This window comes from Schistocerca cancellata, chromosome 1, assembly GCF_023864275.1.
Source record: "Schistocerca cancellata isolate TAMUIC-IGC-003103 chromosome 1, iqSchCanc2.1, whole genome shotgun sequence".
NCBI classification, from domain to species: domain Eukaryota; kingdom Metazoa; phylum Arthropoda; class Insecta; order Orthoptera; family Acrididae; genus Schistocerca; species Schistocerca cancellata.
The window spans coordinates 863557593-863574011 of NC_064626.1; the positions used below are offsets into that span (position 1 = coordinate 863557593).

Sequence of the window (16419 nt, forward strand, 5' to 3'; positions counted from 1 at the left end):
AATTTGAGCCACATCTCGTCTACATTTGCATAGTCAGTTCGGAAGAAATGGAGATTGTCTCTTAGGAAGGCTTCTAGTGACACTTTATCCGCTTTTTTAAATAAAATTATTTTGCGTTTGTTTCTGGTGGATTTGGAAGAAACGGTATTGAGCCTAGCTACAACGAATTTGTGATCACTAATCCCTGTATCAGTCATGATGCTCTCTATCAGCTCTGGATTGTTTTATGGGTAAGAGGTCAAGTGTGTTTTCGCAACCATTTACAATTCGCGTGGGTTCGTGGACTAACTGCTCGAAATAATTTTTGGAGAAAGCATTTAGGACAATCTCGGAAGATATTTTCTGCCTACCACCGGTTTTGTGTGTACCACAAATTTCACTCATGAGGTCGGTTTCAACACACATTACTATATCCGTCATTAATGTACAACACCTATCACCATGGGGCGGAGCGCCTAAACTAGTAAGTCTCTGCAGTCTGGTCTGGCTTTACTTTAACGACTCACAAGTATTTTAGTCACCTCGTACTCTACGACTGAGTTGTTCCGTATTTGTTTTATGTTGGACTAGTCTGGCAGTCAATTGGGTGCAGTACCGTGTCACAGAGCCAATACACTGTTTTACGATAAGGCCACTGGCAAAGCTATTATTTACGTTTCCTGAGTTATGTCGGACGTGACCTTTAATATTAAGCATCAAATGTTATCGCACTGATGGTTAAAAGGAGTGTTTATGGACTGTCGTCGTACAATGAGTGATGATAATACATTGAAGGGAAAAAATCGCGACACCAAGGAGTTGTGCGACATAAACGAAAGCTGGTAGGCGTATTTCTGCACTCCAAAGATGATTTCCATTTAAATTTCGCACCAGGTGCTAGTAGTGCCACTATGAATATGCAGATCAGGTTTGCTTTAAATACATATTGCAACGGTCGTGAACGTTAATTACCTTTGGGATTGGACGCGATGACTTTATGTTCGTCAAGCATCCCTTTAAGACGTCATTATCAACATTTCACTCAGTTAGAACGAGGTCATGTGTTGGGGCAACGAGAATCTGGATATTTCTTCTGCAAATTGCAGGAAGACTTGACGTGAATGTAAATATTGTACGTGATTGCTGATAGTGGTGGTCACGAAAATGTACGGTCGCAAGAAGACTGGGCTCCAGACGGCCTCATGGCATAACCGAGGGAGGTCTCGAACCTTCGACGGGGTAAGCCGCGTGAACCGTGGCATGGTGCCCAAGACCGCGCGGCTAACCCACGCGGCATTCGAGGGCAGAGTGGAGGTCTTAGTGTTTTCCGATGAAAGCTAGTGCTGCCTGGGCGTCAGTGACGGGTCTTCAACCAACTTGTCTGAGTGCTAGACATACTAAACGTACACCTGCAGTTATGGTCTGGGTTACGATTTCGTAGCACAACAGAAGCAACCTCGTTGCTATCCCACGCGCCCTGAATGCAGATTCGACTTGCTGTGCTGCCATGCACGCAATGGGGTGTTTTCCAACACGATCATTCTCGTCCACATACCGATGTTCTAACTCAACGTGCTCTACAGAGTGTCGACATGTTGCCTCGGCCTGCTCGATCACCATACGTCTCTCCAATTGAGCACATGTGGGACATCATATGACGACAACTTCAGCATTATCCACAGACAGCATTAATCGTCCCAGTATTGACCGAACAAGTGCAATAGGCATGGAACGCGAACCCATTAACTGACATCCAGCACCAGGTTTGCATGACTGAAGTCAACATTCTGGCGGTTACACCAGTTATTAATGTACCAGAATTTCATATTTGTAATCCCTTATCTTACACTTTCATTAACCTGTGATCTTGCAATGTTAATGACGTAAATATGCTACCTAGACTAATGCATTCCCGAATTTTCATTACTCTACATTAATTATTTTTTGATGTTGCGGGCTTTTCCTCGCCAGTGTAATTTCCGTTACTGTCTGGTGGTAACATCTCCGACACCACTATTCTCGTTCCGACTAATTAAACTACGAGAACAATGCACTCGCTTGAATAGCGCTCGCCCAGCATTTGGCACGTTCACACACTTCTACCGGACCATCAGGATGAGTGGCAAATATTTATCATTTAGTATATGCTCTTACATTGCACCAGATCTCAGTGACGTTTTTGCATTAAATTAATGAACACCGACCGTTGAACCCGTAATCGTGAGATAACTTGGCCTCGCATTCCAAGTGCAAACGGCTTTAGACAAATGATAAGATTACTGCTATTGTTTCCACATGGCGTATTATAAAATGTGTAACCGCGGAACCTGGAGATACTTGACGGGTGGGGGGAGATTACTACACATCGAAGTCGTATGGGACACCTATTTGCCAATACTGAGCATTGAGTAGCAAACACTGTCTGAAAATCACATATTTTTACTGTATAAGTTAACGATATAATTTATCGTCGAATAAAATGAACCTCCTTTCTCTCAGAGGGTGAAACATCATGAATGGAAAGCTAGTTGGAGTCTCATGATCGATCATGGAAATTATTAGAGACTAAAGCATTTCAAATTATTTCTTTTTTTTATACAATTTTTACTCTATAATTTATAAGGTAATTACGTGTAATAAGAGAAGAATTTGTTGAATCCAGATTGTGATAAACGTATTTTATGTATTTTCAAAGATTGCATTTAACATAGCGAAACTTTCAGAAGCTGTAACGTTGGTGAATGCAAAGTCACAGTGTAAGTATAGGAGCGCTGCTGTTTTATTTGCTTCCTGTAAAATCATTCCACTCTTATTACGAGCCTGTTGAGCTGTGCAGAACTAAGGCGTGTAAGCAGCTCTTGTTTGCTGTATATAAATGTTATTAATACCTATATATCTGTGTAGAGACCTTCATTAAGCTAAGCCATTAGCCTGTATCCTTACCACTGATGCAATTTACGTTGTAATTTACATATCTTCTGGGAAAAAGCAGGCGAGGTTGGCGGTGGTTTGTTCGGACACGGACTATCTGACACAATTGGCGCCATTCCGTCATTTATTATTCAATTAAGTACCCGAAACAGTTTAGATATTTTATGCGATCATTTCTCGGCTGTATGGAATATTTTGCAATCATAAATATGCGGGTCTTATAGGTTTCCGTTTACGAACAGTTGTGGCTGCTAGCCTACTCATGGCCGAATACCATACAGATCTACTTGTAAAAAAATAAGAGTAGGACTAGTATAAGGTAAACGGTTGTATGAAACTAGGGGAGCTTTGTGTGCATATTAGTAAACTTTTCAGTCATCACGGATTGCCTCCATGTCGCGGCTGTTATATTGTACTAAGTTGCACCATTTGCAAATTGTTAAATTGCGCTGCACCTTTGAGAAACCTTTAACTTTTTTTAACAGTGCCAGGCAGAAGTGCAACGTCTCAAAATGCACCAATAGCTGAGTTAGACAGGTATTGGGGAGAGAAATGGCTGCCGCCTTATTCACGAAATCACCCCGAATTTTGCATGAAGCAATTGCGGGAAACCAAAACTGCTATAGATGGAATTCCGAACCCCACTCCTTACGAATACGAGTTCGATGTGCCAGTCCGCCACCATAAAAACAAACAATATTGATGTGGTCTGCTAGAAACAGTGATGACGTTACATGCAGTTAGTTAACAAAGCTGGAATACTCACAGCACCTTCCACGTAGTGTCCAGAGCGAGGATGGTGAGCCAGCAGAAGGCGGCGAGGAACGAGAACTGGATGAGGAACGCTGGAAAAAGGCAGACGCGGACCAGTCAGTCACTCACCGCGGCATCACGATGGCTGCTTTCAGTTACCCATTACTTATGCTTTCTAAGCGCATACAGCACCGGAGTAAAACAATTACATTAAAAATTGAAACTGATTATTTTTCTCCCGAAAAAAATATCCGCCTGTTAGGGCACGGAGGAAGTATTTCAAATATGCTAGTAGAATGAACACTGTACAAAATTATTTAATGAGGAATAAATCAAATCAGTTCGCTTCAGTTTTAAGGAAATTGATTGAACCTTTTTCAGAAATAGATGATTTTTAATACATACTAAGCGCATCTTACATTTATTTGTTTTAAGGAATACTATCGTAGCCTATTTCACAGTTGCGATGAACACATCTGATTGGAATCTACTTTTGTCCGTTGACTGTACTATTATTTGATTATTACAGAGTGTGAGAGAAGTCTGATCAAAATAAATAATGAAATGTAATAATTATCCCTCTCTCTCTCTCTGTTTGTCTGTCTAAAGAAATTAATAAGAATTGGAAAAGGTAGTAGGACTAGGTTTCTAAGGGTCTGTTGTCAACAGAGAAGGTATCCCTGTTTGGGAAAGGATGATCGTGTTTTTTAGTTCCGGAGTAAGCGTCTACCGATTTAGGGAAACCACGGAATACCTAAATCTGGATGGTCGGACAGGGATTTTAAGTACTACCCTGAGGTAAGGGAGGTAACTGAGAAAAAGGACCGAAATTACACGCAGATGAATTTAGTTGCTGATCTCTACGGAAATACAAGAACGGAAGGAAGACACATTGACTGAAACCTATAGTAAAACCTCCGGTTTAAATAGTTAAGGAGGTGTTCAGGTGTACTGATACAACACTAAATGTCTTATCGTCATCGAAAATACAGAGAACAGCCTCTGATAATCAAAGGATGACCTTAGAGATGAGACATGCACTAAAAAACCGACGTACCACTGAGGAATTATCCGAATGGGACGGAAATCGGCAATTGTGTTGTAAATCTACGGACAAATAAATAATTACGGTTTCAGAAAAAATTTATGATTCACTTTGTGCAAGCAGTTACTCGGCTTGGCATGGATTGATAGTTACTAGATATCCTCCTGAGGGATATCGAGCCAAATTCTGTCCAATTGGCGCGTTAGATCGTCAAAATCCTGAGCTGGTTCGAGGGCCCTGCCCGTAATCCTCCAAACGTTCTTAGTTGGGATGAGATCCAGTGATCTTGGTGGACGAGGTAGGATTTGGCAAGCAAAAACAATAGAAACCATTGCCGTGTGCGTGAGGACAGGTTGGTACCCCAGCGCTCCCTGCGGCTTCTCCAGACAAATGTTCTCTGGTCATCGATGCTCAATTGGAAGTGGAACTCATCACTGAAGACAAGTCTGCTCCAGTCAATGAGATTCCAGGCCCAAGACGTATCTGGTGACACCCCAGACAGCGATGCGATACTAACTCGTCGCCCGTCACACGGCCTGACAACCAGTGGTGGTGTCCTGGGGTGCCATTTCCTTTCATAACAGGACTCCTTCGGTTGTCATCCGCGGCGCCCTTACAGAACACCGGTACATCGATGATATTCTACGACCCGTTTTGTTGCCTTTGATGGCAAGCCGTCCACGGATACTGCCATCCCGCACGCGGACAGATTTCTATTGCTTGTCTTCATACTTGTAAAACTCTCAGTCAATGCCAAGCCGAATAACGGACTGCGTAAGGGCAGAGGTGGAGCAACGTGTTACTGATATGCTCAGTTTGTGAAGATCTTTTCCTTGAATCAATCATCCAATTTTTCTGAAACTGTAGATGTACGTCACAGACGCAGATTTCCATCCAATTCGGATAATTCTTTCGTGGTGCATCTTTTTTGTCTTTCATAGAATAACGAAAGATGTAGGGCTGTGGTAAGACACTGGATTCGCATTCAGGAAGACGCGGATTCAAATCCCCGTTCGACCATCGGGAATTAGGTTTTCTGTTATTTTCCTAAGAGGCTTGGGGGGAGGGGGTAGTGCACTGCACGATAAGAATACAGGGTGCTATGTCGAAAAGATGCACTGCTGTTCATATGTTCGCAACGAACAAAGTGTAGGAAAGGCAGTCGTGCTGACGATGTCCCTCTGGTAGCTAAACCGTATTTGCTTGACGAACTATTATATTTCGCTGTTAGACAAAAAGTTAATATAGTCTGTCACCGCGCTGGGTATCCGCGCGGTCTTGGGCGCCTTGTCACGGTTCGCGCGGCTCCTCCCAACGGAGGTCGAGTCCTCCCTCGGGCAGGTGTGTGTGTGTGTGTGTGTGTGTGTGTGTGTGTGTGTGTGTGTGTGTGTGTGTGTGTGTGTTTTGTCCTTAGCGTAAGTTAGTTTAAGTTAAAGTAGTATGTAAGCATAGGGACCGATGACCTCAGTGGTTTGGTCCCATATTAGCTTACCACAAATATCCAAGTAGTTTGTCAAGGTAAACCGGATACTCCATAAAAGGAAAGATTACGCAGCAGGTAGCAGGTTTTAAACGTTGAATGCTAGTAAGAGTATCGTGTTATTCCTTGTGTAAGAAGAGACTGTGCGTTATTCGTTCGCGATATTTCTACTCGCATTGGTCGGGGTACCACATTTCGCATTCGAGGGGACGACGGTTCAAACCACGTCCAGCCATCCAAATTTAGATTTCCCGTGATTTCCCTAAATCGCTCCAGGAAAATTCCGGGATGGTTCCTTTGAAAGGGCACCGCCGATTTCCTTCCCAATCCCTGACAGTCCGAGCTTGTGCTCCGTCTCTAATCACCTCTGTGTCGACGGGACGTTAAACCCAGTCTTCCTTCCTTCCCACACCTGTTTTGTGAATACCGAATCAGTGGGTTCAGGAGGGACATTCTCCTCGTCATGCCGGATCACAGCCGTCCTGCTCGACTGTCATCCAAGAGGATAGTCATTGTTCTCTCGGCTGCACAGGTTCGTTCAGCTGTATCACGTACCTTGGGGCAGGAAATTTTGTTTCCAGTGAGACAAGCATCCTCAGGCGCAGTACGATGTGTGAACCACCACGGATTGTCAGCACGCGACCACTGTCGCGTCTTCCCTTGACGCGGTAAGAGGCACACGTCGACAATGTTGCGTCTAGCGACAGCACTGGTCGTATTTCCACGGTTGCGCCTACAGCATCACGATGGACGCATCCGAGTGTGAACGCTGTCAGATTGCAGACGTCATCGTCACACAGGTGCAGTACCTGGCGTGACGACATGGAGTGCTGTTGTGTACACAATACGTTCACCTCTGGTTCGCATACCATGGACTCTGGAAATCGGTCATCACATTTATGACCTGTTAAGGCCGGTAGCTGTGATCTTTCTTTGAGGTCTCCCTGACGTTATGTTTCAACATATAACGTAAAATCGCGCGTTGTCCATCACTCCTGACCTATTTTGATACAGAGTGTGGTGTACCATCACCACTGCAACCACTTTCTCTAGACATCCCACCTAAAGAAAACATTTGGTCATAGATTACCGAGAGAGTGTCACGAAACCACCCACCAGCTACTACGATAGACGTGCTCTGACAGATGAAGCAGAATGGAATGACTTTCCACTACCTGTGTTCCAAGCTCAGCTCGACCCCGCCCGGCCAGGTTGTCGCTGCTGCTGCTGCCGTATGTGGCAACTTTTACCTTTGATAAAGACGCAAGGGTGAACCTGTGTCTGATGGAATAGTCCCGAAGAGACATAAAAACAATTTCAAGGGGTATTTCTGCTTGTGGACTGCCATGTAACAGTTCTTAACATTATTTCAGTTGCAGTGTTTACGAGATTGTGGCAACTACAGGGTGTTTCAAAAATGACCGGTATATTTGAAACGGCAATAAAAACTAAACGAGCAGCGATAGAAATACACCGTTTGTTGCAATATGCTTGGGACAACAGTACATTTTCAGGCGGACAAACTTTCGAAATTACAGTAGTTACAATTTTCAACAACAGATGGCGCTGCAAGTGATGTGAAAGATATAGAAGACAACGCAGTCTGTGGGTGTTCCATTCTGTACGTCGTCTTTCTGCTGTAAGCGTGTAGTGTTCACAACGTGCAAGTGTGCTGTGGACAACATGGTTTATTCCTTAGAACAGAGGATTTTTCTGGTGTTGGAATTCCACCGCCTAGAACACAGTTGTTGCAACAAGACGAAGTTTTCAACGGAGGTTTAATGTAACCAAAGGACCGAAAAGCGATACAATAAAGGATCTGTTTGAAAAATTTCAACGGACTGGGAACGTGACGGATGAACGTGCTGCAAAGGTAGGGCGACCGCGTACGGCAACCACAGAGGGCAACGCGCAGCTAGTGCAGCAGGTGATCCAACAGCGGCCTCGGGTTTCCGTTCGCCGTGTTGCAGCTGCGGTCCAAATGACGCCAACGTCCACGTATCGTCTCATGCGCCAGAGTTTACACCTCTATCCATACAAAATTCAAACGCGGCAACCCCTCAGCGCCACTACCATTGCTGCACGAGAGACATTCGCTAACGATATAGTGCACAGGATTGATGACGGCGATATGCATGTGGGCAGCATTTGGTTTACTGACGAAGCTTATTTTTACCTGGACGGCTTCGTCAATAAACAGAACTGGCGCATATGGGGAACCGAAAAGCCCCATGTTGCAGTCCCATCGTCCCTGCATCCTCAAAAAGTACTGGTCTGGGCCGCCATTTCTTCCAAAGGAATCATTGGCCCATTTTTCAGATCCGAAACGATTACTGCATCACGCTATCTGGACATTCTTCGTGAATTTGTGGCGGTACAAACTGCCTTAGACGACACTGCGAACACCTCGTGGTTTATGCAAGATGGTGCCCGGCCACATCGCACGGCCGACGTCTTTAATTTCCTGAATGAATATTTCGATGATCGTGTGATTGCTTTGGGCTATCCAAAACATACAGGAGGCGGCGTGGATTGGCCTCCCTATTCGCCAGACATGAACCCCTGTGACTTCTTTCTGTGGGGACACTTGAAAGACCAGGTGTATCGCCAGAATCCAGAAACAATTGAACAGCTGAAGCAGTACATCTCATCTGCATGTGAAGCCATTCCGCCAGACACGTTGTCAAAGGTTTCGGGTAATTTCATTCAGAGACTACGCCATATTATTGCTACGCATGGTGGATATGTGGAAAATATCGTACTATCGAGTTTCCCAGACCGCAGCGCCATCTGTTGTTGACAATTGTAACTACTGTAATTTCGAAAGTTTGTCTGCCTGAAAATGTACTGTTGTCCCAAGCATATTGCAACAAACGGTGTATTTCTATCGCTGCTCGTTTAGTTTGTATTGCCGTTTCAAATATACCGGTCATTTTTGAAACACCCTGTACATTGATTGAATGATTGAACAGTACAATACTGTAAGGGGCAATCAAACAGTTCCCGTTTGGGGACGTTGCTACAGCTTATATGCAACGTAGCTTGACTCCGATGCGGGTGTATAAGCACCGACATGTCGTCAAGGTATTAGTGTGTCATTCGTCTTTTTCCGAGGTGCGTGCGTGCAGTAAATGCGGAAACTAACTATAGCGACGTTGCATCCAATCAGAGCCATGCTTTTCATGGCTGCCGAAGGACCAACATCAGTAGACATCCACCACGGAATGTAAATGCCGTGTGGCTAGGGCCTCCCGTCGGGTAGACCGTTCGCCTGGTGCAAGTCTTTCGAATGACGCCACTTCGGTAACTTGCGTGTCGATAGGGATGAAGTGATGATGATAAGGACAGTACAACACCCAGTCTCTGAGCGCAGAAAATCTCCGAACCTGCCGGGAATCGAACCCGGACCGGTTAGGTATGACATTCCGTCGCGCTGACCACATCACGGAATGAAGAATGTGTATGGGAGCACGTCTGTCGAAAACCACCGTTGTGGAGAAGCGCAGCAAGTTCATGATAATGCACCTCCGCATACCAGAAATCTCATTTCGCAGTGGAAGGCGCTCGAACACCCGCCCCGTAGTCCTAAACTAAAATTTTGAGGTTCGCCGATGACATTGTAATTCTGTCAGAGACAGCAAAGGACCTGGAAGAGCAGTTGAACGGAATGGACAGTGTGTTGAAAGGAGGATATAAGATGAACATCAACAAAAGCAAAACGAGGATAATGATTTGTAGTCGAATTAATGCGAGCGATGCTGAGGGAATTAGATTAGGAAATGAGACAAAGTAGTAAATGAGTTTTGCTATTTGGGGAGCAAAATAACTGATGATGGTCGAAGTAGAGAGGATATAAAATGTAGACTGGCAATGGCAAGGAAAGAGTTTCTGAAGAAGAGAAATTTGTTAACATCTAGTATAGATTTAAGTGTCAGGAAGTCGTTTCTGAAAGTATTTGGATGGAGTGTAGACAAGTATGGAAGTGAAATGTGGACGATAAATAATTTAGACAAGAAGCTTTAGAAACGTGGTGCTGCAGAAGAATATTGAAGATTAGGTGGGTAGATCACATAACTGATGAGGAGGTATTGGATAGAATTGGAGAGAAGAGAAGTTTGTGGCACAACTTGACTAGAAGAAGGGATCGGTTGGTAGGACATGTGCTGAGGCATCAAGGGATCACCAATTTAGTACTCGAGGGCAGCTTGGAGGGTAAAATCGTAGAGGGAGATCAAGAGATGAATTTACTATGTAGATTCAGAAGGATGTAGGTTACAGTATGTACTGGGAGATGAATAAGCTTGCACAGGATAGAGCAGCATGGAGAGGTGCATCAAACCAGTCTCTGGACTGAAGACCACAACAAGAACAGTATGATATTCCTTAAAGTTATAGAAAGTTGGTTTAGGATTGGGCTCTCAAGAATAGCGGGCTGTCCGGTGATATGGAACTGTATCACAGCATGCTATCGCAGTACCACTATTTTGTGACTTTTGCCGGCGAAACTATTAAAGAAAGTGGAAAAATACCTTGAAGGTATTACGAAATTATTGAACTTTGTGTTTACAAGACTGAATCGTCGTAGAAAGATAGGAACAAGACAAAACTATCTACTAAACCCCTTTATGAAGAATGTTGACTTCGTAGTGCATGGATGGAGAACATACACTGTAGCGCCAAAGAAACTGGTATAGGCAATGCTTATTCAAATACAGAGATGTGTAAACAGGCAGAATACGGCGTTGCGGTCGGTAACATCTGTATAAGACAATAAGTGTATGGCACAGTTGTTACACGGGTTACTGCTGCTAGAATGACAGCTTATCAAGATTAAAAGTCAGTTTGAACGTGGTGTTATAGTCGGTGCACGAGTGATAGGACGCAGTATCTCCGAGGTAGCGATGAAGTGGGAATTTTTCCCGTACGACCATTTCACGAGTGTACCGTGAATATCAGGAATCTGGTAAAACATCAAATCTCCAACATCGCTGCGGCCGGATAAAGATCCTGCAAGAACGGGACCAACGACGACTGAAGAGAATCGTTCAACGTGACAGAAGTGCAACCCTTCCACAAACTGCTGCAGATTTCAGTGCTGGGCCATCAACAAGTGTCAGCGTGCGAACCATTCAACGAAACATAATCGTTATGGGTTTTCGGAGCCGAAGGCCAACTCGTGTACCCTTGATGATTCCACGACACAAAGCTTTACGCCTCTCCTGGGCCCATCAACACCGACAGTGGACTGTTGATGGCTGGAAACATGTTGCCTGTTCAGACGAGTCTCGTTTCAAATTTTATCGAGCGGATGTACGTTTGCGGGTATGGAGACAACCTCATGAATCCATGGGCCCTGCATGTCAGCAGGGGACTGTTCAAGCTGGTGGTGGCTCTGTGATGGTGTGGGGGGTGTGCAGTTGGACTGATATGGGACCACTGAAACGTCTAAATATGACTCTGGCAGGTGACACGTACGTATGCATCCTGTCCGGTCATCTGCATCTATTCGTGTCCATTGTGCCTTCCGACGGACTTTGGCAATTCCTGCAGGACAATTGGATACTCCATACACCCAGAACTGCTACAGAGTGGCTCCAGGAACACCCTTCTCAGTTTAAACTCTTCCGCTGCCCACCAGACTCCCCAGACATGAACATTATTGAGCACATCTGGGGTGCCTTGCAACGTGCTGCTCAGAAGAGACCTACGGATTTATTGAGAGCCCTGCAGGATTCATGGTGTCAATTCCATACAGCACTGCTTCTGATAGTCGAGTCCACGCCACGTCGTATTGCGGCACTTCTGGGTGCTCTCGGGGGCGCTACACGATATTAGGCAGATGCACCAGTTTCTTTGGCTCTTCAGTGTATAATAGAAAGAAAAACTATATTGCAATGCTACGAAAAGCGTGGAAACATTGGAATGAGAAAAAGAGTATGGTGTTTTTATTGCAATTCTGTTTTATCTTTTAGATCACGATATCTATTACCCAAGTTTTGCAACTGAGAATTCAGCCGCAGAAAGCAAGTAATGGGTATTATTATCTGCCAGATAAGTGGAAAAGCGTGTTTTCAGGGAAACGACAAACGATTTCCTTTGTGGCCCCAGCTGTCCCGAACACTATGCAGGACAGAATCACTACAGACGTCGCTTTTTCGGTAATCACAGAGCGTGTAATTTCTGTATTGGTTTGTTTGAAAACATTTGAAGCCGGGTACATGAGATCAATGCGTACTGATGAGGGACGAGTATCATAAGGAACGATATTTCCTGTTTAGGGAACATTGTCGCCACGAGAAGTCAAAATAGTTTTTTTTTTTTTTTTTTTTTTTTACGCAAAATCGTAAGCGACATTTGCTGTCAGCTGGAGTCTCCATAACCGCATCACAACAGGGCTGAAAGTACGTTGTTGTAGACAGACTGCAACATGCAAGACGAAACACGAAGTTTGCTACATGTAAAGACTGCATATACTAGCTAGTGATGCATCGCTACACTTGTCTTTTCACGACACACTGAATGCTCGTATGAAAGGTATGAAGTTCCATCGTAAAGCCATAGCTGCATTCACATTGCTGTAAATTAAAATGTTGCAAGTATTATCCATGCACCGGAACACTCGCATCTTTGCTAACTACCACTTACCAGATAACTTGTGCTATATCCTGAACCGTTTGTGGTTTATTAGGAGTGTGCTCTTTAGGTGTATGTATCGCCTGTCTGAAGGAGTAATTCAGCATACAGAAAACTAAAAATAACCTTCGGTGAAATTAAAAGCAAGGGCGGTAACATTAAGAGTGCAATGGTAGTTACACTGTCAAATGCAAAGGAGAGCGAATATGTGGAAGGAATACTCTTGAGGCCTCTATGATGAGGACGACCTGTCTGATGACGTGGTAGAAGAAGATACAGGCATCGACAGGGAGAAGGTGGGGGATTCATTATTAGAATCAGACTTTAAAAACAGCTTCGGAAGACTTAAGATCAAGTAAAGCAAAAGGGATAGATATATTCCACCTGAATTTATAAAATCATTGGGGGACGTGCAACGTATTGACCATTCATGTTGTGTGCAGAATGTATGAGACTGGCGATATACCATCAGACTTTCTGAAAAGAAAAAAACATCATCCACTCAGTTCCGAAGACTGCACGAGTCGACAAGTGAGAATTATCGTACAGTCAGCTTAACTGCTCATGTATCCAAGCTGCTGACAACGATGATATACAGGACAATGGACAAGAAAATTGAGGATATGTTACATACTGATAGGTTTGGCCTTAGGAAGGGTAAAGGCACCAGATAGACAGTTCTTACGTTAAGTTTGATAGTGGAAGCAAGTACGGAGAAAAATAAAGACTGTTCACAAGATTTGACAGCCTGGAGAACGCGTTAGAGGTGCTACATGGTGCATGGTGTTCGAAATTCTGAGAAAAATAGGGATAAGCTGTAGAAAAAGGCGGATGACGTCTAGTAAATACAAGAGGCAAGAGGAACAATTCGACTGTAAGACGAAATACAAAGTGCTCAGATTAAAAAGGGTGTAAGACAGGGACGTAGCCGTTCGCCCCTGCTCTTCAATCTATACATCCGAGGAGCAGTGGTGGAGAGTAAAGAAAGGTTAAATAATGGGATTAAAATTCAAGTTGAAAGGATATCAATGATAGAATCTGATGAGTACAGAAAACGGACAGAGTAAACTGAAGAAAAACGAAAGAAATGAAAAGTAGCAGAAATGAAAAGAAGGAGCAACGAAAAGAAGGAGCAACGAAAAGAAGCAGCAACGAAAAGAAGCAGCAACGAAAAGAAGCAGCAACGAAAAGAAGCAGCAACGAAAAGAAGCAGCAACGAAAAGTAGCAGCAACGAAAAGTAGCAGCAACGAAAAGTAGCAGCAACGAAAAGTAGCAGCAACGAAAAGTAGCAGCAACGAAAAGTAGCAGCAACGAAAAGTAGCAGCAACGAAAAGTAGCAGCAACGAAAAGTAGCAGCAACGAAAAGTAGCAGCAACGAAAAGTAGCAGCAACGAAAAGGAGCAGAAATGAAAAGTAGCAGAAATGAGAATGTGAACTGTGAGAAACTTCACATCAGATCTGATGGTCATGAAGGAGATGAAGTTAAGGAATTCTGCTACCTTGGCAGCAAAATAACCCATGATGGACGTAGCAAGGAGGATATGAAAACCAGATTAGCACAGGCGTAATATCAAATGTTGTTGTTGTGGTCTTCAGTCCTGAGACTGGTTTGATGCAGCTCTCCACGCTACTCTATCCTGTGCAAGCTTCTTCATCTCCCAGTACCTACTGCAACCTACATCCTTCTGAATGTGCTTAGTGTATTCATCTCTTGGTCTCCCTCTACGATTTTTACCCTCCACGCTGTCCTCCAATACTAAACTGGTGATCCCTTGATGCCTCAGAACATGTTCTACCAACCGATCCCTTCTTCTAGTCAAGTTGTGCCACAAACTTCTCTTCTCCCCAATCCTCTTCAATACTTCCTCATTAGTTATGTGATCTACCCATCTAATCTTCAGCATTCTTCTGTAGCACCACATTTCGAAAGCTTCTATTCTCTTCTTGTCCAAACGATTTATCGTCCATGTTTCACTTCCATACATGGCTACACTCCATACAAATATTTTCAGAAACGACTTCCTGTCACTTAAACATATACTCGATGTTAACAAATTTCTCTTCTTCAGAAACGCTTTCCTTGCCATTGCCAGCCTACATTTTATATCCTCTCTACTTCGACAATCATCAGTTATTTTGCTCCCCAGATAGCAAAACTCCTTTACTACTTTAAGTGTCTCATTTCCTAATCTAATTCCCTCAGCATCACCCGACTTAATTCGACTACATTCCATTATCCTTGTTTTGCTTTTGTTGATGTTTATCTTATATCCTCCTTTCAAGACAGTATCCATTCCGTTCAACTGCTCTTCCAAGTCCTTTGCTGTCTCTGACAGAATTACAATGTCATCGGCGAACCTCAATGTTTTTATTTCTTCTCCATGGATTTTAATACCTACTCCGAATTTTTCTTTTGTTTCCTTCACTGCTTGCTCAATATAGAGATTGAATAACATCGGGGAGAGGCTACACCCCTGTATCACTCCCTTCCCAACCACTGCTTCCCTTTCATGTCTCTCGACTCTTATAACTGCCATCTGGTTTCTGTACAAATTGTAAATTGCTTTTCGCTCCCTGTATTTTACCCCTGCCACCTTCATAATTTGAAAGAGAGTATTCCAGTCAACATTGTCATAAGCTTTCTCTAAGTCTACAAATGCTAGAAACGTAGGTTTGCCTTTCCTTAATCTAGCTTCTAAGATAAGTCGTAGGTTCAGTATTGCCTCACGTGTTCCGATATTTCTACGGAATCCAAACTGATCTTCCCCGAGGTCGGCTTCTACTAGTTTTTCCATTCTTCTGTAAAGAATTCGCGTCAGTATGTTGCAGCCGTGACTTATTAAACTGATAGTTCGGTAATTTTCACATTTATCAACACCTGCTTTCTTTGGGATTGGAATTATTATATTCTTCTTGAAGTCTGAGGGTATTTCGCCTGTCTCATACATCTTGCTCACCAGATGGTACAGTTTTGTCAGGACTGGCTCTCCCAAGGCTGTCAGTAGTTCTAATGGAATGTTGTCTACTCCCGGAGCTTTGTTTCGACTCAGGTCTTTCAGTGCTGTGTCAAACTCTTCACGCAGTATCATATCTCCCATTTGATCTTCATCTACATCCTCTTCCATTTCCATAATATTGTCTTCAGGTACATCTCCCTTGTATAGACCATCTATATACTCCTTCCACCTTTCTGCTTTCCCTTCTTTGCTTAGAACTGGGTTTCCATCTGAGCTCTTGATATTCATACAAGTGGATCTCATTTCTCCAAAGGTCTCTTTAATTTTCCTGTAGGCAGTATCTATCTTACCCCTAGTGAGATAAGCCTCTACATCCTTACATTTGTCCTCTAGCCATCCCTGCTTAGCCATTTTGCACTTCCTGTCGATCTCATTTTTGAGACGTTTGTATTCCTTTTTGCCTGCTTCATTTACTGCATTTTTCTCCTTTCATCAATTAAATTCAGTATTTCTTCTGTTACCCAAGGATTTCTACTAGCCCTCGTCTTTTTACCTACTTGATCCTCTGCTGCGTTCACTACTTCATCCCTCAAAGCTACCCATTCTTCTTCTACTGTATTTCTTTCCCCCATTCCTGTCA

The 16419-nt window shown here is 43.6% G+C and overlaps 1 protein-coding gene across 1 annotated transcript in view; it reads right to left on the reverse strand.

Annotated features, from left to right (window-relative positions):
* The window catches only part of LOC126108326 (G-protein coupled receptor Mth2-like), a 137855-nt gene that overhangs the window by 78703 nt on the left and 42733 nt on the right, over positions 1-16419 (reverse strand). Inside the window, exon 3 of the mRNA XM_049913579.1 lies at positions 3677-3755. Within this exon, the coding sequence (XP_049769536.1) occupies positions 3677-3755 (79 nt within the window). The remainder of the gene's footprint in view (positions 1-3676; positions 3756-16419) is intronic.